The 26771-nt window shown below is 41.9% G+C and overlaps 1 protein-coding gene across 1 annotated transcript in view; it reads left to right on the top strand.

The window, feature by feature from the left end:
• LOC114766187 (A disintegrin and metalloproteinase with thrombospondin motifs 17-like) overlaps positions 1–23695 on the top strand; it is a 70894-nt gene extending 47199 nt beyond the window's left edge. The window contains 8 exon segments of the mRNA XM_028956836.1: positions 2249–2329; positions 3834–3991; positions 5349–5508; positions 8913–9048; positions 10094–10298; positions 13790–13942; positions 20692–20869; positions 20964–23695. Of these exon segments, the coding sequence (XP_028812669.1) occupies positions 2249–2329; positions 3834–3991; positions 5349–5508; positions 8913–9048; positions 10094–10298; positions 13790–13942; positions 20692–20869; positions 20964–21118 (1226 nt within the window). The 3' untranslated portion in view covers positions 21119–23695.
• Positions 23696–26771: the final 3076 nt, after the last annotated feature.

The following is a 26771-nucleotide window of genomic DNA, read 5'->3' on the forward strand; positions in this document are numbered from 1 at the left end:
CTATGTCCGAAGTTCCAAAAACGAACACTCCATTCGATTCTGCCTCTGATTTGAGCACGCATTGTGCACTCAAAAAAATGATTTGTTGGGTTAACTTAATTCAATTATGACACCTATCTCCACACATTTGAGTTACGCCATTTGAAACTAAGGCAGGCAAATAGGACCCTATTTGGTCTATTTAGTTTCAAATAGCATAATAGCAGAACGGATAAGTGCAGATTGGTACAGAGGCATCATGCGTAACGCACCATGCAACTGTAAGTTTTGTGAGGGACTGACAGCAGAAGGGGACACTTTGTCTTACTTTTTCCACTTTTATCCTGATTGTGTGCAGTTGTTGTGCGTGTATAAATGTTCGTCTTTCGTGCCACATTCTCGTTGCGTCCTTAATGTGTAAGTCCTGATCTGATGCATTTGTGAAGCCGTGCTAATGCGTCCTTCCTTTTACCATGCCACCGTGACAAGTTCAGTATTCGCAGAGTTCAAGCATCTCTGCACAACACTCTCTCTAAAAATGGACTCTGTTTTGGGACGGGCTGTACATTCTGTTAAAATCTTCTCCGTGTTGTTATGGAAAGGTTGGCATTTCCTGTGTTGTGTCCAGCTGAGATTGGAAGCTCTTGCCAGACGCACTCTATGTGATTTTTTGGGGTTTTTTTATTTTTTATTTGGGGAAGCGGATTGGTGTGGTTGCACTAACCAGGCCCGAACCGAGGGCTCTTTTCCCAGCGGTTTGCGGTGATCGGAACTTTTTAACTGCTTTTTTTTTTCTGATGTGCTGCCTGTCACACTTGACATTGGTAACAGTAAGGTGGTGGTTAGTCCCAAAACACACAACACATTGGCAAGTACAAAGTGAGCCATGCGGAGAATGGCGGGTCAGTAAAGAGGAACAAAACAGTTCGGCTCAGCGCTACACTCAAGAGGGGAAAAAAAAGTACTTCTCCACCATTTGAAGTGTCTCTCTGATCTGAAGTTCTTTATACTCTTCACAGCGCTGTTGTTTTGCTATTTTTAAAACTTGTGAAGACTTGCTGATCCACGTCACCCCAATTACTCAGAGGTCAACCTGGAAGAACTCTATTTCCTGATGCCACAGCATCCTGGGTCCGGCAATTACATGTGGTCCGAAAGAGCCAGTCAGCTGTTTCTCCTCGGTGCCCAGCAGTCTCTACTGTCTGTCTTCGTGTTGAGAATCTTCGCTTAATTCTTCTTTCCAATTTCAAATGACAACAGACAAGTTAAAAACACCCAGATGTCCCCAGAAACTGATTCAAGTTAACAGCTCTACATGCTGTTTGGGAACACATTGCCTCAGACTGAATGAAATGTGACAATGTTTTTAAGAAAATATCACATGGTGTTATTAACCTTTAATAACACACTTTTTTTTTTTTTAACGAAACCATACGATTTCGGTATTCTACTTCTGAGGAATTTATGGATCAATTTATTCTGTCATTATTATATTTGCTGCAAGCACTGTTGAAAAAAACATGATAGGACATTATTTTTGCTGGTAAATTATTTTGGCTTTAAGCCTACAGTAGTAGCAAAAAAATCATTTACACACAAATTTACACACTTTATGACTTATACATCACAAATGTGTGAGTCATAATATTTATCTACTTTGAAGACTTGCGTGACGCCCTCATAGCTGACCAGGCAAAAAAATTATAATAATTGATGAAATGTATATAACAATGACAACAGTGTGTGTGTGTGTGTGTGTGTGTGTGTGTGTGTGTGTGCATGATGGAAAAAGAGAAAAAATAATGTATGGCTCTTGTTCTCCACCTCCATAAGCTCTAAGTAAATGAATCTAAGTGAATCCCTTCATCAAAGATGCATGGAAAGGAAAATGTCTGATGAAATGTCTGTCTACAGCAGTACAGGTCCATAAAAAACTGTCATTAATTTGTCCTGATGGGGCAGCGTCCCTGTAACTGGGCGAGCTCTTTCATTTCGCCGCTCTCTGGCAGAAGCACCACTCAGGGCTTAGTGTCTGTTTATCAGCTGCCAAAAGATGGATGATGAATTTGGCCCCACGTGTCGTTTTACTTGGGCCAGAGCAGTGTTCAGAACAACGGCCCAGCCATGTTGACAATGGTAATGATTTCTTTCCAAAAACTGTCCGGTTGCCCGGCCACTGTGATACGCCAACCTTGTGAAGCCCACTGAGAGAGAAAGACATCTCTATACCCTCTTCACACACTGTCTTCTGTCACTTCTGTCCCTGCAGGTTACATTGAGGCTGCTGTCATTCCAGTAGGAGCCAGACGCATCAAAGTCATGGAGGACAAACCATCACACAGCTTTCTGGGTAATTTAAAGCACCCCCTTAAGACAAAGTCTCTCTGAAGCCTGATAAGTCAGTGATATGAGAATGAACAGACAAAATAAAGATGCTGACAGAACTCTGCATCGCAATCAAATTCCACAGCTATTGAATTTTCAGGAAACTTTCCACCCACCTGTTTATTTAGTGGGTTTGTGTTTCCATCGGGGGGATTTATTTGTGTGTTTTGACCCTTCAGTGACTCAGGGCTTGTATACCGCTGAAAGATTTAACACACCAAACGCATAAACATTCATCTGGAATGTGCAGCTCTATAATAAAAGATTTTGCCCCCCCCTTCTTTTTTTAATACACATAACTGCTGGAAGCAACTTGAAAGGAGCCACTCCCTTTGAGATGAGAACATCTGTTCCTCTAAAAGAGCAAAAACACAGTTTCCCTTTGTACTGTATTTGTCCACACATATCCTCCTTTCTCTCCAGCGATGGTAAACAGCCCCATCTCGGTAATGAAAATTTATATCGCTGCAGCAACGGAGGGAGTGATGGGGTTTCTAATGATCCTGGTAACAGCGCTGAATTGGTAATCGAGCTCCCGAGCTGAATGGCTTTATTAAGGCTCGTTGATTATGCCGGGCAGCCATCTCTCTACGATGGGATCAGACTGACGGAGCGGTGATTTGGATTTTCTTTCTTTCTTTCTTTGTCCAATTCAGGCCAGGGATAATTAGAAAGAAAATTGTTTTTGACTTTTAAGCATTTCAGACAAGACATTGCTTATTCCAGTTTAATTGAATAACGCCATTTAATCCAGCAGCTAATGCCTCACCACTCTGTACCAGGAGCCTCTAATGCATAGTGAAAGTACAGCTCTGAGAATTACAAAAACCTTGGCAACATTCCTTTTTTTCATTTTGTGGGTTTGTATCTGTCAGTGATTGATATTCCTGCATCTGAAATTTGATTCAACCTAGCAGTTGAGCAGAGGGTCTGTGACTGAATTCATTGCACTGGTGTCTGGTGTATAGGATAGATGTTGATATTCTTTAATGAACAAACAAATGAAAGTTGAGAGTTGTAATAACTGTAAACTGAGTGAAAAACCCTCTCTGAACAAGTGCTAAAAGTGAAGGCCCATTAGAGATGCTTCATAAATTTACAACCTGGAGGTATTGATTATCCCTCATGTTCACGTCTATTTTCGACCATTAATAATGTGAATCATTTGCTGCAATTATAGGTCTAAAGGCATCAAATTGTGGGATTTATTAGACAGTTGTTTTCTGCAGCCTCCGGTTTACGATACTGTGAAAGTTTTAGTGCTTGACTATGTATTTATAGTTGACAGTGCTGTTCATGCTCCTTTTAGAGTGGTTTTAATTTAATGTGTACTACACTGGATTGTAAAAAGACGTGTTGTACTTTATTGAAAATAAAGTCACGCTGACAAATTGCCTCTCAGCGGTGACTGTTATTCCGATGGCACGCGGATTAACACGTCATTAATCTGTATGATTTGAATGTCACAGCACTGAAGGACTCCAGCAAGAGATCCATCAACAGCGACTGGAAGATTGAGCTGCCCGGGGAGTTCGAGCTTGCCGGCACAACGGTCCGCTACGTGAGGCGGGGGCTGTGGGAGAAAATGTCTGCCAAGGGACCTACTAAGACGCCACTCCACCTCATGGTAAAGCTATTACCGTTGCGGTGTCCCTCCAGCAACAGGTCTATCTTTGATCCAGTGGGTGTTGCCTTCACACCTTTCAGGCCTGTTTGTTCATGCGTCCAGTGGAAAAGAACACGTTGACTTGCCTGCAAGTGGCGACGATCAGCAACTGGAAAACATGTGTCGTATACAGAGTTGCCATTGGGCTTAAGACACTCACACTGTTCGTGGTCCAGGGTAAACAAGCAAACAGCATCCAGAACGCCACAGCCTGGCGATTTTTAGGCCACAATTTAAACATGTTTTGGGACAGTTCCATGGTTGACCTGGAACCTTCAAAATCCTGGGAAATCTGGAACAAATTTCTTCTTTTCCCCATGAAATGTATATATGACTCTTTGGTTTCAACATGACATCATGCCTCTTCATAGTAAGCTAAAGCATAGGAAATGAGTGAAACTGAAACGGGATCCTTTTAGCACCTTGTTTCATTTAGGATCTTCCATAGAGCTGATTCGGTCCAGTGTGGGAGATTAAGTCAAACTGCTCCCCACGTTTTCTGAAGTTGTCAATTAAACTACAGGAACCTCGAGGGGAGAGATTACAATTAACATCAATGAGGAATGAGGCAGCCTTCACTCGAAGCCAAGGATTTATGGAAAGAAAAAAGCTAAATAACCTTTGGATCTCAATAACTTGACTTCAAACGGCTCAAATGTTTACATCCCTGCACAGATTTCTATCTCAGGGAAAAATGACGCTGAAGCGCAGCTCTTCGGTGGCCTTCTTTTCTGCCCGACAGGCTCAAGTTAAACCTCAAGGACTCTGAGGGCAGATTGGATTAAAAACATTTCCAAATTGCCCGAGATCTGTTATCGTTCGCAGCTTAGTCCTACTCAGATCATGCCTCGTGACACGTTACGAAAATTGGTATCAGATTCAAATTGTGCACACCTGCTATCGTGTACAGGGGTCTTCTTCACCCTCCTTGCTGCAAGCCATTATGGGGAAAGAGGCTGGCCCCTTTTTACCCTAAATTACAGCGTGTGAACCACCCAGAAGAACACCTCCTGTTAACCGGACCCTTATTGACCCAATTACGCACACTGGAGTGTTTCTCTATGCTGAGAACCTTTGCAGCAGATTACGTGTGAGGGTTTAGTGTTTTATAAGGAGTTTTGTAGGAGTTATATGCATCTGTGAGGATTATAAAATTTGAAGGTATATCAAGTTATAGATCATGGAAACTATATGTTGTGCATGACGTTTACATGAATTTGAAACACCTGTATAATTTTCATTGGCTGCACTTGATAACAAGGCCCTTGTGTTGCATATATCTTATATACGTATTCTTTTTCATGTTTGCCAAATGAAGGTGCTTTTGTTCCATGACCAAATGTATGGAATCCACTATGAGTACACAGTGTCCCAGAACCAGTCTCAGGAGAACACCAGCGAGGTGCAGAGAGAGCCAGAGCACCTTTACCTGTGGACCCACAGCAGCTGGGAGGACTGCAACGTCCAGTGTGGTGGAGGTCAGCCATGGCCATGTCCATTCTTTTTACTTCTGTCCCACCTTCCACATATTAAAACACCACCCAGACAACCTTTCATTTTACCTCTGTTTTATAGCTGATAAATGCTGTAAATGTAAATGTAAATCTATGTTCAACTGAATATACTATTGGGGCAGTGGTGGCCTAGCGTGTAGGGAAGTGGCCTCGTAATCTGAAGGTTGCCAGTTCAAACCCCGAACTACCAAGGTGCCAGTGAGGTGCCACTGAGCAAGGTGCCGTCCCAACACACTTCTCCCCGGGTGCCTGTCATGGCTCCACTAACACACCCCCATACCATCACAAAACAGCTGGCCTTGAACTTTGCACTCATAAAAATTCGGATGATGATGGATTTTAATGCAGTGCCGCCTGAGGGATCGATGGTCATGGACATTCAATGTTGGTTTTTGACCTTGCCGCTTACGTACAGAGATTTCTCTAGATTCTCAGAATCTTTGATTATATTATGGACAATAGATGATGAAATCACTAGATTTCTTGCCATTATACACTATGAAACGATGTTCCTAAACTGCCTACACAGTTGTTCATAGAGTGGTGAACCTCGCCCCATCCTTGCTTGTGAATGACTTAGCCTTTTGGGGATGCTCCTTTTATACAAAATCATGACAATCCCCTGTTTCCAATGAGCCTGTGAAACGGGTGTTTCCTCTACAACTTTGCATCAAATTCAAAATGAGTGAACATTTGTAAAAAAAAACAATAATTGGAATTGGTATTGTAGAAAGAATTCCTCTTGAGGCACCATGCTTTTCAACAGATGCTTCTTGTTTTAGTTAGGCACGGTACCTGTCAGTATAGTTGCGTTTCTGGGCTGTATAATGTGTGGATTTGACCTTGACTAGTGGACATGCTGCAGGGTCCAGTTTTTTGGAGGATTTTATGACATGGTAGGGGGGAAGCACTGGTTCCCTGCGTGGAGAATCAGAGTGGCAATCCTGCTTTACTCTCTCTCATGCGCGTCTGAGGCGGCTGCTTCTGATGTGGCGCTGTAATCTTGAATGCGTCGCATATGTGCCCCCATGCTGCTTGAATTAATCTGGAAGTTGCAGCCGTCTGGGCAGAGTCTCTGAAGCAGCACATCAAACGGGGCTGAGACAGGGGCCGTGGGGAGAGAACCATCACCGCTTCTTCCTGCCCGTTGGGCGCCAGTGGCACGGGTGCCCCTGCCCCCTACCAACTCAGTTCCAACTCAATTTCCACACAGCAGTGGCCTATTGATCATGCTGAAGTGTTTAGAAGAGACATGTAAGCCATTGTGTTAATTAGATGTAATACCTTGTAGCACTTTTTGCTGAACGACTACGGTAGTTTTCTGCAGCTCATTTGAGTGCATCTTATGCATTAAGACGATTTGATTCTGACTCTCAAAGATAAAAGCAAATGCCAAATAAGTGCATGCCAATTAAATGTAATTAAACTAACTGATTTACGCCACATAAATGCTTAAGCAAGGATAAATGCCTCTCCTCTCATGTTCTTTCAATATTTTATTTGCCTCAAACCACTGCATTGTCAGACTTTCAAACTAAACACCATAAACAAATGTGGTGAATGTTGGATAAAGTTCTGTATCAGTTAGTGTTTTAATATTAATATCGACAATCAATATTTTACATTGAGGCCTCAACAAATTATAAACAGGATTTTGTGATGACTCAGACTGAATCATTAGCATGTTCATAATCAGAGTACTTCCTTATATTGCTGTATATTATGATATGCCTTCATAGCTTGTTCTGCTTGTTTTTGCCTGTTTATCTATTTCTGGATATATTGATATATGATATATTGATTAGCATGGAGAATTTTTGAATGAAAAAGGTGTTGCTCACAAACTTGCTGAATCTTACATTAAATCAATCATTCTATTCCAGTTCAACTTATCAAGAGATTCATCATTCATCAGTTTACAAAGAAACCTATGATCCAGACAGTTTAATTTTACAATGCTCTAAGATGGAAGATTTTAAAGGATGTTTACGTTATTGGATAAATACTCAATGATGTTTAATGTCTATCTCCATCCATGTATTTGTATGTATATAAATAAACACAGACACAAAGTCACAAATGTGCTTCATTCTTTTAGTTCCGACAAATGTCACAGTGTCTGTGTATGCTAGTCACATTTTTTTAGGGACTTACAATACTCCATTGTCTGCTTATCAGCTCATTTTTTATGTAGCCCATTTGCAATGGGAGGAAAGTTTCTTGATTACCACTTTTCAAATTAGTGCATGTAAACATGTGTATGCTGAATGCATGCTGCAAGAAAATCATTTCCATTCTGTGTACAGATTGGTGTGTACATAATCACTCCGTGCTCTTGTGATATTATTTTGACTATGTGGTTTGACTTGGCACATTTATCTCAACTGAAAATTAATGAGCTTATCCTCCGTCTTGGCACAGTGCTTCTGTTGTTGCTATGAATTCATTAAAGGCAGATTTCAAGCACATTTCATATTGTCTGCTAGGGTCACCGCGTCACCCATTACTAATTTGGTCCAGTTGATATCATAAAATAGCCCTTTCGTCACCAAGGTCATTATTTCTAATTAATTTTATTCAGTATTTGATGGCCAATTAGACAGTACAGTCAGAGGTTAGTTAAGGCTCAATTACATTTTGGCCAGTTGGCCAGCTTACTGTAAATATAAACATATATATCGGCTTTAATAGCTTGTGTGTCTTCATAACAGAGAAAAGCTGGTGGCTGCATTACTACTGCATGACTGCCCTCCATACTTAACATGGTGGCTCTGGACAATGGCTTAATGTGTTTCTAATATATTAATGAGCCACAAAAATAAAAACCACCTGAACTGAATAGTAGTGAACGTGCAAAACGTGTTCATAAACAGTTGGCCGAACACGTTGACTTGGCCTCCAGGTTTCCCTGATCACAATATAATGAAGCATCAGTGGATTGTGCTATTGCATCTTCTAAAGTATCTGCTGCTAACTTCTTGGTGCCAGATACCACTTGTCACCTTCTTATGAAGGTCTTATGAAGTCCACGACTCGATCCAGTTCAGCTACCCAATATTAGTCAGGTGATTTTAATTTTGTGGCTAGAGGGTGTAAAATACAGTGTATGCCGTGTAGTATTTCTCCAGTTTTCAGCATTAAGCTGTATCTACTGGGAGCTTTCATTTACACTCCACCTGTATCTAGTTTACGTTGATATTCTGATCACAGCATAAAGTGATACGGATCATCTACCAAATTTCTCAAAATGTCTTTTTAATGAATAGTGCATATCTCCTTCATGTATGTTTATGCTTAATGATGGCCAAGGAGCTCAAACTGAAGATGGCTAATGTGTGACAAAGGCTTGAATTTCTGCGTTTGTTTAGGTGAAAGAAGAACTGTGGTCTCCTGCACGAGGCTCATCAACAAGACTATGACCCTTGTGAATGAAAGCTACTGTCACCCCGACAACCGTCCGGCACCTCAAATACGTCACTGCAACTCCCACCCGTGCCAGTATCGGTAAGACCCCGAGCCCAGTTTGGTGCTCATCTGCATCGAACGTCTCGAAATGAGGGAAGAGTGTGTGCAGAGCTCATGCAAATGCAATATAAAGTTATGAAGGCTTCTGCTTTTTTATGCTTTTTTCTTTTTTCCTTTGTGAGTTTGGTCTGGTGTTATCACAGAGGCACATTTGCCTGTTATTGAAATATTATAGCCTTGTCTTCAATAAAAGTAGCAGTAGTGAACGAAATTGAAGAAAGCCCTCCACTACAAATCAAAACTTCTTTCACCTCACGTTTCTTATTAGTGCGTGGAAATTTCTGGAACTGTGCTTTGATGCGGTTTAACCAACGGATTGGTCTTGCGGTGTTTTATGACCAGGGTGCCCTTGCGTTGGCAGCCAGGGCCCTTAGCTTTAATGTGCTTTAACTGTGCAGTGTTAAGTTTTACAGCGTGGGCGGGTTTCTTACCTAATGGCTCACTGAAACCCATTTTAGTCCACATCACAGGCCCTCGTGTCCATCAACCGCAGATTGCATAAAGGGGTTCCTCGCATTTTAAGCCTCTGGGGCTCTTTGTGTGCTGCACGTTTGCGGCAGATATGGAGATAGAATTCAAAGCTGGTGTCTGAGGGTCTTTAATTAATGAGTCTTGGGAGATCACTGACTATTTAAAAAGACAGGTAAGGCATTCAAGACAGGCTTTGTGTCACAGGAATCAAGGTTTATGAAAGTTCATGCTGAGATTAGAGCTCAGGGCAGTTAGAGCTCAGGGCGATTTTTTTTTTGGTGCTTAGATTGACACAGGCATGTATGTTTTTGTATGTGTGGGGATGATTAAGACAATGTAACCCATATTTATTAATTTCCTTTCAAAATCTGTTGATGTTTTCAGCTCCTACACACCCATAGATGTCCACACCCTTCAATCATTTCTTAATCAATTTTTTATGTGCAAATTTCAAATCTGATGGTTTCTCTCCTAGTTACTAGCCTGTTTCACTTCTCTCTGGTGTGGAAGGGGTTTGATACAGGATATGTATTTCTCCCTGTCTTTCTGTCAGGTGGGCAGCTAGCGACTGGGGTCGGTGCTCAGTAACCTGTGGAAAGGGTCTGCAGTTGCGGGATGTGGTGTGTGTCTACCAGCTACAGAACGGCTCCTACATCAGCACCAGGGACCTGTACTGCCTGAGCCCCAAACCCCTGGCCATACAGGGCTGCGAAGGGAGAGACTGTCTTACCGTGTGGGAGGCCTCTGAGTGGTCCAAGGTGTGTCATTCTAAAGTCATACCAGCTCTACATGTACACTACAGGCCTGTTGGTGGATTTTGATTTCAGACCTGCATGGCAACATTAGAAATGCTTAGCACCACAAAGTACCAGGTTCAAACCACCTACTACCACTGTGTCCCTGAGCAAGACACTTAACTCTGAGTGTCTGCAGGGAGGACTGTTCCTGTATCTACTGATTGTAAGTCGTGCTGGATAAGGGCATCTGATAAATGCTGTAAAATGCTTAGTTGATTCAGGCGGACTGTCCCTGTAACTGTTTTTTTATATTTTTCCAACAATCATCAATACATGTGTACCTATTACATGTGTAAAAGGTCGAATTTACACACATCAAACCAGCATAACAACATAAGTAACAACTGAGTAGCAAAACTGGAAAAACAAAAGAACTTAAAAACCCAAAACCCCAAACGTGGGCAGTGATGGACAAGACCAGAACATGTGACTCACTGTGGCTGGACCCCGATGACATCTAAGGCATCTAATGGATAAATGTCAGCTATCCGGTCGCTGGAAAAGTGTTGTCGATGTAAAACGTTAAACTGTATTATGCAGTGCCTGAGGCAGAAAAAGGAGGTGTGAATACCATCTGGAGTCCATAAGGAAAGGTGGCGGCTGTCCTGCACTGATGGCTTCAGGCCCGGGCCAAAGCACAGCTCATCTATGGTGGACCGGTATCCTGTCCGCTGTCCGCAGGTGCCCGCCACTCCGGTCAGTCTCTGGCATACCCCGCTGAATGGCCGCTTCTCATATTCAATGCCACCAGATATGGGACTGTGGGGCAGGCGTCCTCGACCATCCGCAAAACTCATCGGACGTGTCGGGACCCTGCTGAACATGAAGCCCACATGGGGCCTGGCTGTGTCCTCCCGGCGAGTCGTGGCTCCTTGGATCTCAGCAGGGCGGTGTCGGCTGTGTCCAAATGTGGCCGGGTCATTGTTTGGTGATGTTTCCCTTGACCTATCTACCAAATATTAAACCCCTGTGTCATGACGTTGTGCATATGCAGCCTTCTTCTTTGCAATGTCCAGCCAGCGTGACAATTCCAGATAAATGAAGAAATTGGGAGTGCAATTCTTGGAAAAAAGAAGAGGCAACAACTAAAAGGCGCATTTTAACTGTGTTTAACTGTGACCTGTCAGAGAAATAGGGAAGGATGACCACCACTTAAGATCGTTTTTAAGATTTACTTCATATAGCTTCTTGTAAGAGTGTGTAACCTTTTTACCAAGATAGGTAAAGGACTTATTTACAGTAAAGTCATAGTTAAGACTGAGTGCTAGATTACTGATTTCACGTTTAGTGAAATGTAATTTATATTCCGATATTCTTTTGACACTGTTCAGTAAGTCAGTAAGATAGGGCAAGGAGGAAGAAGGGTCAGAGAGATATAAAAGCAAATCGTCAGCATAAAGTCAAACCTTGTGAGTAAGACCCCCTCTCACAGCCCCAGGCACCCTGTCATCAGGCCAGAGGTTCAATTGCTAAATTGAACAGGAACGGTGATAAACAGCAGCCCTGCCTGACTCCATGCTGCAGAGCGAAGAAAGTTGAATTGATAAAGATAGTACGCATAGCTGCCTGTGGGGCTTCATAGATTAAGCCAAATCAGGATATAAAAGTGGAGCAAAAGCCAAATTTTTTCAGTACCTGAAACAGATCGCCTTTCGGCATTGTCACTGGATTGGCCAGAGTAAATTATATTGAAAAGGTGCCGCATGTTAAAAAACTATTGTCTGTCTAACATACGCCCTGTTTGATCAGAGGTGATAAGCCCTGGTCTGAACCCAGACGTGCTCCAAGACAGCCTGGTTCGTTGTTTCATGCATTCTACCTGTATGTAGTATGTTTTTCAAATAGAGAACAGAGAATGGATGCCAATTTATTGGAAAAATGTTTTATAGAATTTCAATCGAGATCCAGCTGTCCTACTGCAAGTTAAAGAGTTAATAGCATGCATGATTTTCTGAGATGTTATAGATGCATCTATAGTTCATTTTGCCTTGGAATCAACTTGTGGAATTTCAAGACTGTCTAAAAATGCCTGGATCTCTGTGATGTCAACTGTGGCCTCTGACATGTAAATATCAGCATAATAATTCCTGAAGTGGTTATTAATAATTTGCAGATGGGTAGAGGTTACATTTGGTGCTATTCGGATTTCAGGGATAGAACTTTTTTACACCGTAGTTGATGAAGCAACAGCCTGCCTGCTTCGTCACTGTGTTCGTAGTGTAATTTCTTGGAGAAGTTGTTCCGTTTCTTCGATGGATGGGCCATCATATTCTTGGATCCAAATGCCAAGTTCGATGGATTGCACTGCTATTAGGTAAAAGGAGGAGTCTATGGTCAATGATGACGATACTATGGTACTGAGAGTTTGTGACAGTCAATTCTTAAGTAAAATCTGGGGAGTAGAAGGAATATTGTCTGGCTGGATTAGCATTTCTCCATTTCTCCCCACACACTGCTCCCCGGGTAGCGGGTAAGGAAACGGGCTCATAATCAGAAGGTTGCCAGTTTGAGTCCCCACACACTGCTCCCCAGGTGCCTGTCATGGCTGCCCACTGCTCACCATGGTTAAAAGTAGAGGACACATTTCACTGTGTGCCCTGTGTGCTGTGCTGCAGTGTGTCACAATGACAATCACTTTCACTTATGTTTCATGTGGTAGCTAAACTACAGTGGAGCAAAACATTTTTGCCAGGGACCAACTGTGCAAGTTGTCCTACTTAAAAAGCATGAGAGAAGTCAGTCATTTTGAAACGGTGAGAGACAGAATAAAAAATATATATTTTATTTGCATATGGTGCAGGAAATATGTATTTGGTCAATGGCAAAAGATCACCTCAATAATTTGTAATGTAACCTTGGTGGCAATGACATAAGTCAAATGTTTTCTGTAGGACTTCATCAAGTTTGTACACACCATATCTGGTATTTTGGCCCATTGTTCCATGCAGATCTTCTTAGATCTCCTGAATCTCCTGATTTCCTGGATTTGTTTGTCTCTCACAGTTGAAGTGTACCTATAATGAAAATTACACACCTATCTCATATTTTTAAGGGGAACAAGTTGCCAAATACTTTTTGATCCACTGTATATGATTTGAAACATTGAACTGGTGAATCAGTGGATTGAGGTCTGATTTTCCTGTTGTTGTTCCTATGTAATTATAGACTAAATATATTCTCTTGTAATACCGGAGTGAATTCCCAGATGTTGTTAAAATACAGAATTTGCGGTAGTGTGTTCCAGAATCCTGTTGAGGGCAGTGTGGCAGTACCTCTCTCTCTCTGTCTCTCTCTCTCTCTCTCTCTCCCTCCCCTCGAGTCTTTCACTTCATTAAAGGAGACTGCAAGAGAGCTGCTAATGTGACTCTACATGGGGGCGCTCATAAACGAGCAACCTCCCCTCCCCCTCCGTCCTCCCCCCTTCATCCATCTCTCCCCCTTCTCATTTTCAGTGCTCGTCTGCCTGTGGTCAGGGTTCCCGTAGTCGCACTGTGACCTGCACCAATCCCCAGGGCCGCTGTGACCCTCTGTCCCGCCCAGCGGAGGAGGAACCCTGCGAGGACCACTCCCAGTGCTACGAGTGGAAGACTGGAGACTGGTCAAAGGTACAGACATCCTCCTTCTCATTGCCTAATAGCTCTCTTGATTAATAAAAGCAAGCTCTTCGTATCGCTAAGCCGGTTAGTTATTGCCTAGTTATTCATTTTCTCCCAAGGCCTGCGTTGCTTACAAAAGTAAACGCGCTGAAGCTGAACAGTCATTGATCCTAATTTGTCACAAGTGTGCAGCCACTGTCACCGCCTACAGTGTCATACTTGTACTAAAGAGACAAATGCATAGGAAAATACATGGCTATATACACTAAACCCATTTTTAAATGAAATGAGCTTTATACACATTTTTTCAGCCAGTGCTGGTTGTTACAGGCTTGACACTGCTCAGAAATGGGGGCAGTGGTGACCTAGCAGGTAAGGAAACGGGCCAATCAGGAAGTTGCCGAACCATCAAGGTGCAACTGAGCAAAGGTGATGGATGCTTGCTGACTTCATAATGACAATCACTTCACTTTAAATTCTAAACTGGTCACCATTTAGAAAATCAGCAGAGTCATCATCTGTCAATACTCTGGAATCTCGTGAAATATTAGCAAACATTTTTGATCCCATGTAGTTGTGTGTGTGTTTGGGTTTAAGCGGCCTTGAGACCAAATCAACCATCCGGTGGTTATATGTGTAAATTGATTAATCAAACATTTACATTTACATTTACCCCCTGGAGACACTTAGAATTAAGTGTCTTGCTCAGGGAAACAATGTTAGCAAGTGGGATTTGAACCTGGGACTTCTGGTACATAGGTGAGGATGTTACCCACTAGGCTACTACCACCATTTGAATTAAATCAGAAATATTCCCAAAACCTCTTGATTAAAATGAATATGTAATGTACAATATGCACAGATTTCCCTAATGTTTTCTATCCTGGAAGAAAATATGCTGCAATTTGAGTTGAGTTAACCTTGGATCAACAGCAACATGCAATTGTCAAATCACACAGAACCATGTACTATGAAGAACAATGTAACATTCCAAGGAATTTTTTTAAGAATTTGGTTTTGGAGCATTCAAAAAAACAGCTTTTGACAAGATGTGGAAGACGAGCCATCCTGTACCACGTGAGAGTAGCACGGTGGCTATAGCTCATTCTCTGCTTATTGACCAAAATACCTGCCTCTGAAGAGGTGTGAACTGGTAGTCTTCAGTGTTACAATAGCTGAGGCAATTGAGAGGGGCGAACCATCACAAGTTCAGCTAATAGCTGGCGGAGTGAACAGTTATGCACCAGAATTTTTCTCCCAGTCTCCCAGTGATGCCATTTTGGAGAGTTGTTGTTTTAAAAGACGTGCGATATCTGTTAAACTGCGTTTCCTTCTGCTTGTACACTGCACCAGTGAGACTCTGTATGATTAGTATATTCACATTCTATGTAACAAATTGGTCAACTGACTGCTGCTTAGGGGGACACTGATGGTTATGGCTGCAATTAGCCAACCGCACTGGCTAGCTACTCACTGTGGTTGACAACAAATGAATAAGTAGTGAGCTACCTGCCACACAGCATGTTGAAATGGAAATGTGCAAATCAGCATCAGCACCATCTGGACCATGGCATTTTGTAGTTAATTTTAATACTTGCAAGACTACTACACATATTTCAGACTACATACAGTATATGTGGATCCTGCATCTGTAGACCGAAGCATCTTGTCATTAATTGCACAGCATTTACATTTTATTAGGTATTATATTTACTCAATAGATAATTTAAAAGATTATAGATTATACGATGCCAGAATCCATAGAGTCTTTGAACCAGTCCCCTGCAGATCCCAGATGAGAGAAGGACGGTATGAATGTATACATTATATATTCAACATTTGCATTAATTATTTTTGTTTTCTTGGCAGTCTAACTTGTCTATAATTTGCAAGATAAATCATATGTTTTCCAATCATTATTTCTCTGAAAATGTCAAAGCTCTTTCTTTCTCTTGCTCTGAGATTTCTGTGACATATTGAGGCTTTTCTGGGGTGCTGGAATTTAGAATTTTTTTTCCTCAAATCTGTAATAAAGCCCTCTGTCTTTTTTTGACTCTTTTGATTCTTTACTAAAAAATATGTGCATCAACACCTACGCTTCCTGAAAGTACATTTAGTAAAGTTCAACGTGAAAGAATAACTGTGGCATCACGCCACAGTTATTTCAAACCTGACATTTTGATTGGCTGACAGGAATCCTGAGAATGACAATATCTAATTAATAATAATTGCATTAGCCCACACATCGGCTTTGTTTCATAGCGTCATCCCATGTGGAAGCTTCTCAGAATCTCAGTAAAGCTTTGATTAACTGTGTTTACAACCTTCCTCCTCATGTCTCCAGTGCCAGCAACTCATCCAGCTACAGTGTGACCTTGAGTGGGTTATTGCTTAATTATTCGATATCTCAGAAAGTATCAGTATACCAATTACTGATCTCCATGTTTTTATTGATTTAATTGTGACGCATCAGTTTCTTAAATTAAGTGTGCCATGTGCATGTTTTCCCGTTCAGTGAGTTTATTCTGTTGAAAAAAGTCTAGAATAACAGCAACAGGGGTGATGCGGTGTAAATTGGCCTTATACTGTAATCTACCTTGATCACTTGAGACCCCATTCACTAGACAGTTCTAAAATAATCCTATTAATAATTATAATAGATAGTGTATAGCACTTTCAAGGAAGCAAGTGTCGCTTTGTTTAAATAAAGTTAGAGAATCTACTGGTGCTGTTTTATATGTTTACATTTACACTTACAGCATTTATCATATGCCATTATCCAGAGCGACAATCAGTAGTTACAGGGACAGTCCCCCCTGGAGCAAGTGTCTTGCTCAGGGACACAATGGTAGTAAGTGGGATTTGAACCTGGGTCTTCTGGTTCATAGGCGAGTGTGTCATAGGCTACTGCCACCCGTTCTATGTTCTAAACACTGATAATCCGTTGCAACTGGGAGGTATAATAATATATTTACTCATGCCTACTTATTTCTCCCAAGCTGTTTAGTTATATCCAACTGATTTGTGCTGCTTTTGCTGATGGTGGCACGATCCCGGGCTTGAGCATGCTTTTGACTTGACAGTAGTCTGACTTGCAGTAGTCTGTTGCAGTGACAAGCTGAACTAGTTTCTCAGCGGAGTCTGCAACCCGCCGGCACCCAGCGTTTGAAGGCGTATCTCAGCCGAAGCTGTAACCTCACGTGATGCACAGCGTGTTGAAGGGTCGTCTGATCTTTTTTTGCACTTTTACGACTCTTGGGAAAATACAGGCGAGTACAGACAGTTTTTATGGTAGCATGATGATTATGACAGTAGTTGCCGTGGGAATAAAGTTAGTGTAGCAGCCATCTAGATTTTTTGAGTTGTTATTGCTTCTAGTTTCACCTGTCTTTGGCCCAGATGGACAGACAGCCTCACGGGAGACATGATAGCTGTGGGGTGTCCGTCCATACATCCATTGCGCATAGGCATTTGCCTCAGTTGAGTGCCAAGCTCACGACAACCCCATCACCATCCCACTTCACTGCGCCCCCAGAGGCCTCTGGGTAATCTCCTAGAAAAACACGGTAACAGTGCCTTTCCAGCACATTCTAGTAATGAGCGCCACTTTGCCGGGTGAAATCTGCCGACTGCGGAGAAGCGTGGGCTAATCCAATTTTTCATTAAAGTGGCTAAATAAGGCAGACTCCTGAGACCCCTGTTTGACAATGAGGGGGGAACAATAGCGCTTGCAAAGCATATTTGATAGTGTTTGCTGCCCCTTACAACAACAACCAAAAAAAAAAAACAGATTCTGAAGGTTTATGCTAGATCATCTGATCTGTGGCCTTAAGTCTCCTTTCATAGTCAAGCAGGATTGAAAAAATAAAGATTTTCTTGCTGCACTCATCTGTGGTATTGTTATTTTAATTATTATTATTTAATAATAGTCAGTGTCAAAGACAATTTTTATCATTTTTTTTATTAATGGGCACAGTCGGTGCTCATAAAATTGACTCTGATGCTGTTGATACAAGGGGATCCTTTTTTTCCCCCTTTCATCGGAAATGGTGTGATGTGCAGCAGCTCGATGCTCAGTTTTTTACAGTTGACTTTGAAGAACCAGCTCTGAACCAGAGGCTTAAGGTCGCTGCACAGTGATGGCAAGCAGAGATCACAAAGACAAAATCAACTGGAAACGGGAGGTTCTCGCCCACCCCTCCCGTGACCCTGCCCCAAAGGCGGCCTCTCGGCTGCCGCCTGACGTCTGCATCTGCAGGACAACATCGAAGGCCTCCTTAAGGTTGTGTGTGTGTGTGTGTGTGTGTTTAAATGCCACCAGTCTGCTTCCAGGCTCAGTACTTGAGTTTGTGGTTCAGTGAAGCTGTAAAAAACTTGTGAAAAACTAATCAGGTTTTCCATCTCGATGCCCCGCTCTGACCCGGTGACGCCATTCATGCTGATTAGAAGCTGAGATGCCTCTTGTTCACATGCGGACCGCATGCGGTTCTCGCTCTCATTGAGTACAATCAAGGCGGAGCTGTCAGCATCTTGGGGAGGGCATGCACTTCCTCTGAGAAGTTAATATCCACAGTGTGAGCATCGCAGTGGGGAAACAGGTGACGGGAACGCCCAGACTCGCATCCACCTCTTTTATAGGAGCTGTTTTTGTTGTTTTGATTTCCTGTCGGCTCATTGGGGCTGGACTGTGTTCTGCAATAGCAGAGCCAGCATTAATGATCTCCTCCCGATTGTTCTGATTGGGGATTAGAGGAGATTACTGCACTGGGATTAGGTATTTAGCCAGTTGAAAATGGCTGATGTGTTGTGTTCACCCTGTCTGCAAAATGAAGATAGTGCCTGAAAAAAACAAAGTGCCTATAGTCTGCCTGTGAAGCATCATTTTTCCATTGTTTTTAATTTGCTCTGGATCCAGACAGTATTTGAATGTCATCATTGTCCAATTATGTGAAATACATTTGGCCGTACTGGAACAGAATGACACAGTTAGTGGCTGCATTTGAAACTTGTCCAGCGGCGTGTAATTGTTTTGTCATACTGGGGCCGTGGCCACGCTTCTATGCTGTAACATAGACTCCATTTTTGGCAGGATGCTCCATGTATCGTGAGTCTGTTTATCTCTGTTGTCGGCTCCTCAGTCCACTTCACTCTTCCATGGGGTTGCATTGCTGGTGCACAAGTTGCAATTATAATGCCATTCAGCTTCTGTATGCTGGTCCATCACTACCCTCTGAGTGCAAATTAGGTGGATGTCTTCGAGGGTGGGGTGGCGGTCGAGATGTGGATATTCTCTTTGAGAATATGTGAAATTGCTAAAAGGCCCTGTTTAGGTTGTCATTCTCCATTAATAATAGATTGAAGCTTGAAGGAACATTGGGCTGCAGACACGCTACTGGAAGTCACGATTTTCACGGCTCATAGCGTTTATTAGACATTTAGAGACAATGGTCAGGCTGCCATATTGAGTCCATTTTTACCACTCTGTCCATTCTACATATATGGCGCCTTAATGAAAGATGCGTTGGCCCTTTTGCACTAAACAATTGTGTCTGTGTGCTTGATCACATTAGACTTAGCAATTATTATTTTAGGCCTGCCAATCAAGCAATGTAAAATAATCATGCACTTTGCAATGAGTTAATAATGATTTCTACATTACATGTTTACAACTATGACAGAGACAAACATGGGAAAGCGGCTTAGAAGGGGTATGACGTGGAGATGATCTGGTTTTTCTTATATTGTAAATTAAATGAAATAACATTTGTAGCAAATTATTTTGTTTTTTCAATAATTCAGTCAGGCAACATTTAATTTAAAATAATTAATAATTCAGATAATGTTCCCAAAAACACTGTGAACCATGTATATCTGTATAAACTTTATCCATGTTTAAAATTGCTTTGTATTTACTTCTGACAGACTCATGTCATTTTGCCAAACTCAAAACTATAGGTTTATTATCAACAGTTCGAAGTAATGCTCCTACACAAATTTAGCAGTCAGTAACACGCACCAAATGTGAGATACAAGTATTGTGATCTCAGCTGAATTTTTCCGCAACTCTGACATTTTCCCGCCAGCTTGTCTCACAGGCGGTAATCTCAAATGCATTATTCAAAGAACACTGTTCCACGCGTCATGTTCCAGCGACGTGCCGTCGCGTCCTGATCCAGCATCTGCGACGTCTGATCTGACCGATGGTTCCTGGTGACAACTGGTGGGCATGTGGCAGAGCATGGATGCACAGTATCGGCGAATGATCATAATTAGATAATCCCGGGGGCCTTTCAGCGTGGCACATTAGCCGAGTATCTACTCAAAGACATATCAAGTGGAGAGCTCTGGAAACAAAGCTTTCCACGGGCACTAGTGTGAGCAACTAATTACATTTTAATAATTCGTTAAGTGTGAAGCCAGGCCTCAAGGTAAAATTAATTGCCAAGGTAACATTAGCATTAGCAGTCAAGCTTCTTTCAGATAGAGCTCCCAACATAATCTTTTCATAAACTATGCTAATTATTATTGGCGCATCCAGTAAAGTGTACGGCTATGCTGTGGAGCATCATGTTTTAATGTCTAATGTTTTAAAGTATAGAAGATCTTGATCATTGACTACAGATGAAAATGTAAGGACTGCCCTTGAACTAGGTTTTATTTTTTTGACACTAGGAGGGTAAAATCGTACACTCATACTTTTTTAGTTAAATTTCAGTGAATTAAAGTTGAATTTATTTTGGATTATGTGATGCTTTCAGTGCTCTGCCTCCTGTGGAAGGGCCCTCCAATCCAGGGTGGTTCAGTGCATGCACCGCGTCACCGGTCGTCATGGCAGCGACTGCCCAGCAATCCTGAAGCCCCCCACGTACAGACAGTGCCACCTGGGGCCATGCAATGAGAAGATCAATGTCAACACCATCACTTCACCAAGACTCGGTGAGAGCCTAGCTCCCCTCGACCGTAAACGCAGTCTGTTTCTCTTGTGCATGTGATTCATGTGGCACTGACCTCTTTGCTGTTCTCCTCAAAGCTGCCCTGACGTACAAGTGCACCGGGGACCGGTGGACGGTCTACTGTAAGGTGATCCGCGAGAAGAACCTGTGTGAGGACATGAGGTGGTACCAACGCTGCTGCCAGACCTGCAGAGACTTTTACGCCAACAAAGTGCCCCCTAAAAGTCAATGACGGCAGTGTGGCCAACAAAACAATAGCGTTGTTTTTTTTAAGGTTATTGTTAATATGTTGCGAGTAAATAGTTATATTAAATGAAAAAAAAAAAAAAAAAACACAAATAAGCAGACACATCGCTAAAAGGTGCTTTTTAGGTGGGTTGACAGGTTGTGCAGACAGCTTGAAAACACTTTTGTTTGTGCTGTAACCCAACACGAACTACTTCAATAGGTTAGAAGTGAATTTAAGTTTGGCCCACAGGATGGCGATTGTACAGTAAAACATTATATTAGCATCATATTCAGCTGGCCCTGTTCTCCAAATGCCACTGGCTGGCCAGTAACCCCCAAGTGGGCACTGGGACATTTTATTATAGTTCCCTGATAAGTATTTTGTTTTTGTTAAAATTGTATGTCTTCTTCTCATCTGTTACCTGTACTGGTACTATTTGTGAGTCGTTGTCTGTGATGATGACCTCTTTTTGAGGTGCTAAATCCAAAATTTAGAGGTGCTAAATCAGAAGGATTTTGTTGAGCTATTGCAGCTTTGGGATGAAATCAAAGTGGATAATTGAAATGTTATGCTGCAACAGACTTGGAGAGAAGCGGAGCAGATGCCACGTGCCTTCAACATTCCACGTGCATAATCCAAGTGAGGCGGTTAAACTTGTGGAATACCGTTACTCTCTTACTGTGAGTTCAAAATGTGTTCTTTTTCTCTTGAAGAGTAGACTTGATAAATGATAAATGGCAACACAATTTAACATGGGGCCCGCACCACAAAGTGGGATTAATATGTATTAATTAGTCTAGGAAAAGAGGGGCCATTATGGTAATATATTTATGAGAGATTCTTATGCTTATTCCTTATTAAGTATCTAAAAAACATGGCCTGAAATGGGATGAAATGTAATGTAGCATTTAATGTAGTCCACTGTTTTTGCACCAAGCTTCTTTTGACTTTTCAAGCATTTATGATTTTTATTATTATGACAGTCATTATGAATAATTACTCTTTTCTTTGTTCAGCATTGAAGCATCCTCTTTTTTTGGTCAGCTAAATAGGTAAAGCCCCTTGACTTTATTAAAACTACTTTGTGGTGTGGGACCCCAGGGCCATATTCTCGAAGGATCTCACTTCAGGGCTGCAGATCTTCACTCACATCCTCACTTCAGTCGTTATGACCTTTAAAGACAGAACTGCACTCTGAATATGAGCCCTTGTCTTTAAGTCAAGTGCATTTCTAGAACTTTTGGGATTCAAAGCTATGGGCCACGTTAGAACATTTGAAGAATGCTAATTTCATGTTCTTACATCAACACATGACTCAGCACTGCAGGGATCTGTCGTTGCTGCATTGTAAGCAGTGTTGATCCATGGATTGGAGTCTAGCATCCTGATGTCTTAACATTTACCACTAGAACATTACGTACATGTTCTTGATGCTGGAAGACTTCATGCTGTATGTACTGTGATCAGAATCTTGCCAGGTTGAAACCATTTGGATTTTCCATCTCGAATCACTCTCCTGCTCCTGGTAACCTGAGAAACAGCTGTTAGTTTGGTGTCGACTTCATCCTTTACCACTAGGGCCACTTATAAAGCCCCGGGTGAACACTGTGGCAGGAGTGCTAAGACAACTTCTGTTCAGCATGCAGACACAGATAATAAGAGCCTTTTCACAGCTCCCCTCTACGTCTTATGAACAATAATCAATCCAGCCTAATATTGTTTTCTCAAAAGATTCTTGGCTACATTTGAGGAACACCCAGAGGGATCTCTCTCTGCTCCGGAGCTCACAGAGCTGGTTGCATTTCCCACAGAGATCTGTGATAAGGCCTTTAGTGTGGAGGACTTGATCTGAAAGGGGCAAATAAAGGTTATGGCTTTTAAAAAAGGCCCTTTGAAAATAACCTGACCTTTCACAGTTGGAAAATAGATCTTCTGTTTAATATGGGCTCCACTTGTAATAAAGTGCCACTGACAGAGCCACGGTCCAAGTGTGTTCCTGAGAAATAGCCTCACTTACGTTCGGTCACAAGTCATTGTAAAATGTGACCCTTGATGTCCAGATGGCCTTTCGTTGCGCTGATTCACAGTCATACAACTACCCAGAGTTCCATGCATGCGCAGCCCCCTGGTCCTGAACGCTCTGAAGGTGGAGGAGACTGACTGGTGCTAGATATATTTCACTACTGTGGAATTCAGCTATGTCTCCTGTTTTGTCATTTTTATTATTATTATTATTATTATTAATAAACATGTGCTGTCTTAATGTTTCAATAATCATGATGGAAATATGGTTATTGTGAGTAGACCTATTTAATACTTAAATGTACCTACTTTTTTTTATTATTGTTCCAACATTGTCCACATATTCGTACTGTACAGCCTTAGTTGCACAGATGCTGCCTTTATATAAATTGTATGGTGCTGAAATTGTTTTAGTGTAAATGTAAAATATTTGTGTTAAATTAATGTCTTTTCATACAAGGGTACTACATGTATGTACTGTCAAAGCATTAATTACAAAAATACTCATATTCATTGGTTTTAAAAGTGAATGGATAATACATCACGACCATTTTTTGTCCAAGTCTGTTTTTAACACAATAAAACAAACCTGATTTACAAGATAAACGGAACCATAATGATTCCAAATTTATTTCCCCTGGCTTTCCAAACTGCTGATTTTAGTGCACTGCTAAATTACCATGAAAATGAAAATTGTGAAGCCATTGTGTGCGGAGACCTGGCTTTTTGCATGCTTGTGCACTTTGACTTTCTGTTTGGAGGAACTGCACTCTGGCAGATGTCAAGGCTTCCTGCTCTTCTCCTCAAACTCTCCACATGAAATTATGCAGGTATGTAGAGCAGCTTTCTGGCTCAGAGTAGCCATATGGCCAGCTGCCTTAAAATATGAAGCTACACCCACCAGCCACAGCACTGACACCAAGGTCAGTGTATAAAAAAAAAAAAAAAGGTCATTCCATTCAGTGTCATGTGTCACAACTCTCCTTCAGAGTCCAGAACGAGAGGTGCTGCATTACAGATGCTTTTTTCTTGAATTGAACTGGCATGTGTAACTCAATGCATTCATTTAACTTAACAATACCAACTAGATTAATAATTGCAGAAAACTGTCTGACGATGGCTACTTTTAGTGATATATAATGAAAAAATGCTTCTATTTAATAGCATATGACAGAGGTGCCTAAAATCACTACTGTATTAACAGAATATTCAATATTCCTCAGCATTCTCCTTGTGATTTCACCATGTTAGAGCAGTGTAAGAATTGCCTCGGCACATTGCATACCCTTCTTCAGAACCATCAGTAATGAAGTGTGATATACTGTAACCACAATTAGATGATTACACAATTACTACTTACACAATTGTGCCGCAGTGCCTGGAGCCCAGTTTTGCAGATGCTCAAGAGAGTGCAGGCAATGTGAGCTGATCTCCACTCCACGAGTTTCTTTGCCGACTTGTATCGTTGAGAGAGCTGCTCACGCCCCCATATGGAGCATCCTTTAATAAAGACGTCACACACTGAAACCAAATATCAAGAACCTGAGCAAACAAGGCTGTAAAGAGAAAAGCGACCATGTTTATTTCTATGTTTATTTCTGGTCATTCTACAGTAACATGCATAGTATGTTGGATTTGATTAAAGGTGTGGGTACCATTGTATTAATTAAAAACATTTTACTGATGACATCAATTGATGACTAAATGACTTATTTTTGGTTATTAACTCCCAGGACTATGTAGTTGCTGCCTTTAATAACACAAAGTTACCTAAATAAGCAGAAAACCTGTCCATGGTGCTGATTCCCAGAGAGTTAAGGGCTTAACTGAGCGACGTTTTAGCTACAGCACAGATTCTGATTTCACCAGAGTGCATGTTGTACTGTCTCAAACTCTAACTTGCCTTCACCTCCAGTGTCATTTGTCCCATCCCTCTCAGGCATAGCCCTACGGTCCATAAATCTCTAGAGCTGCCTCTGAACATAGCAACAGAAAAACCTATAGATAGATAGTAAAGAGAGAGATGATCGCTTGTGAGGTTTACGAGTAATTCTTCCATTACTGGGCTTCTTCTAACAAATGAGGTCATCCGGTGGTTAATGTTTTGTGGCTCTTACTTAAAATGAAACCATATTTGTGGAGGGGGGGCATTTGTCGGCGGGGTAATGGCGGTGCACTCGCCTGTCCTGTGGTGTGATGGAGAGAAGTTCTTATGATCTTTCACCAGGCTGGTTTTATATCACTGTCGGCGTTTCTTGTTGCAAACGCAATCCGCTTACTCTCTGGCGAAAATCAACTGCTGATATGTGCAACAAAACAAACCAAAAAAATGTAGAGGGGTGTCTGACAGTGGACTAGTTGATGGTTTCACAGACTGCAGAAAGAAAAACAGTTGTGGAACATCTGTCAGACTGCATGGACAAAGGTCCACACTGGAAATGTGTTGACATTCATCTGTAGAATAGTATGGTCAAAATACGATTGCATGGCTGAAGTGTAAGTGTGTTTTAGTACGGACACAGCCGCCTGTGAATGCAGGTCTAGATGGTCCAGCTAATGGACAACATACAGAGCAGACCCTCAAATTGAATGTGAACAGCTATAATCAGAAAAAGGGAAAACAAAGCGTCAAGTGTCCTGGAGTCGTGAATGATTCTCTGATTAATCAGGAGAGTTTGTCCGTCGTGATCGACTGTCTGTGTACATCTGAATCGATCAGGACTAATTAGATGACAGTAAAGGACCCCAGCGGTCGCTGCCATGCTCCCTATGGGACGCAGAGGTGACAGAGATACTCTATTGTGCTCAGCATCCTGGAACTGTCCTGTCCTTCGCAATTAAGTTTCCCATCAAAGTAGACTTAGGGCCCTAAGGTTTCTCTTTGTCCCTGCATTAATCCGGTTTCAATCTTCACGGCTTCCTCTAGCTGCATGGACAACAATCCGGTAAACAATTCATTCAATACTCTCATCACCCAATCGTTCAATGCATTCAGTCCTTTTATTTCTTTTTAATTGGTTATAAATGATTTAAGTCACAGTTTCATTGACCGATTTCTGTGCATGTGACTAAAAAAAAGAGCCTTGCATCTTGAAACAACCATGAAGCTCATAAAGATTTGCTTCCTTCACTAATCAGGAACTTTGAACTTTTGCTCTCAACACAGTAATCATTATAAATACCCCACCCCACCCCAACTCCCCAATATTGGTCTGGCAAATAAAAGAACAGAAAATATTAAGTTAAGCCTGTGCGACAATTAGCAGATGAACTGAATTAGGTGTGAAGCCCACATTTCCACAGCGTGGTAAAATGTGGAGTCCATGTCTACTGTGCTGGGACTCCCAGGAGCTGTTGCATCAATATTGTCAGAGGTGGAGAATAAATGTTTAGTTAAATTGAGTCTGTGTGTGGTGTGGAGCCGTGTGGAGCCGATAGGCCCCCTGCTCCTACAATTTATCGCTGAAGGGACGGCAATTTTCTGCTCCTTTTGGTTTTGATTGTAAACAAGAGGCACTATTAAATGTACTCGGAAGACATGGGTTCACTGGGTGCAGCGTGGCTTTGTAGCAGCTGTGATGCTAAAAGGCAGAAGCGCAGTGGGAGCGATAGCAGCATTGGCCGTTCTTTTCTT

This window comes from Denticeps clupeoides, chromosome 16, assembly GCF_900700375.1.
Source record: "Denticeps clupeoides chromosome 16, fDenClu1.1, whole genome shotgun sequence".
NCBI classification, from domain to species: Eukaryota; Metazoa; Chordata; class Actinopteri; order Clupeiformes; family Denticipitidae; genus Denticeps; species Denticeps clupeoides.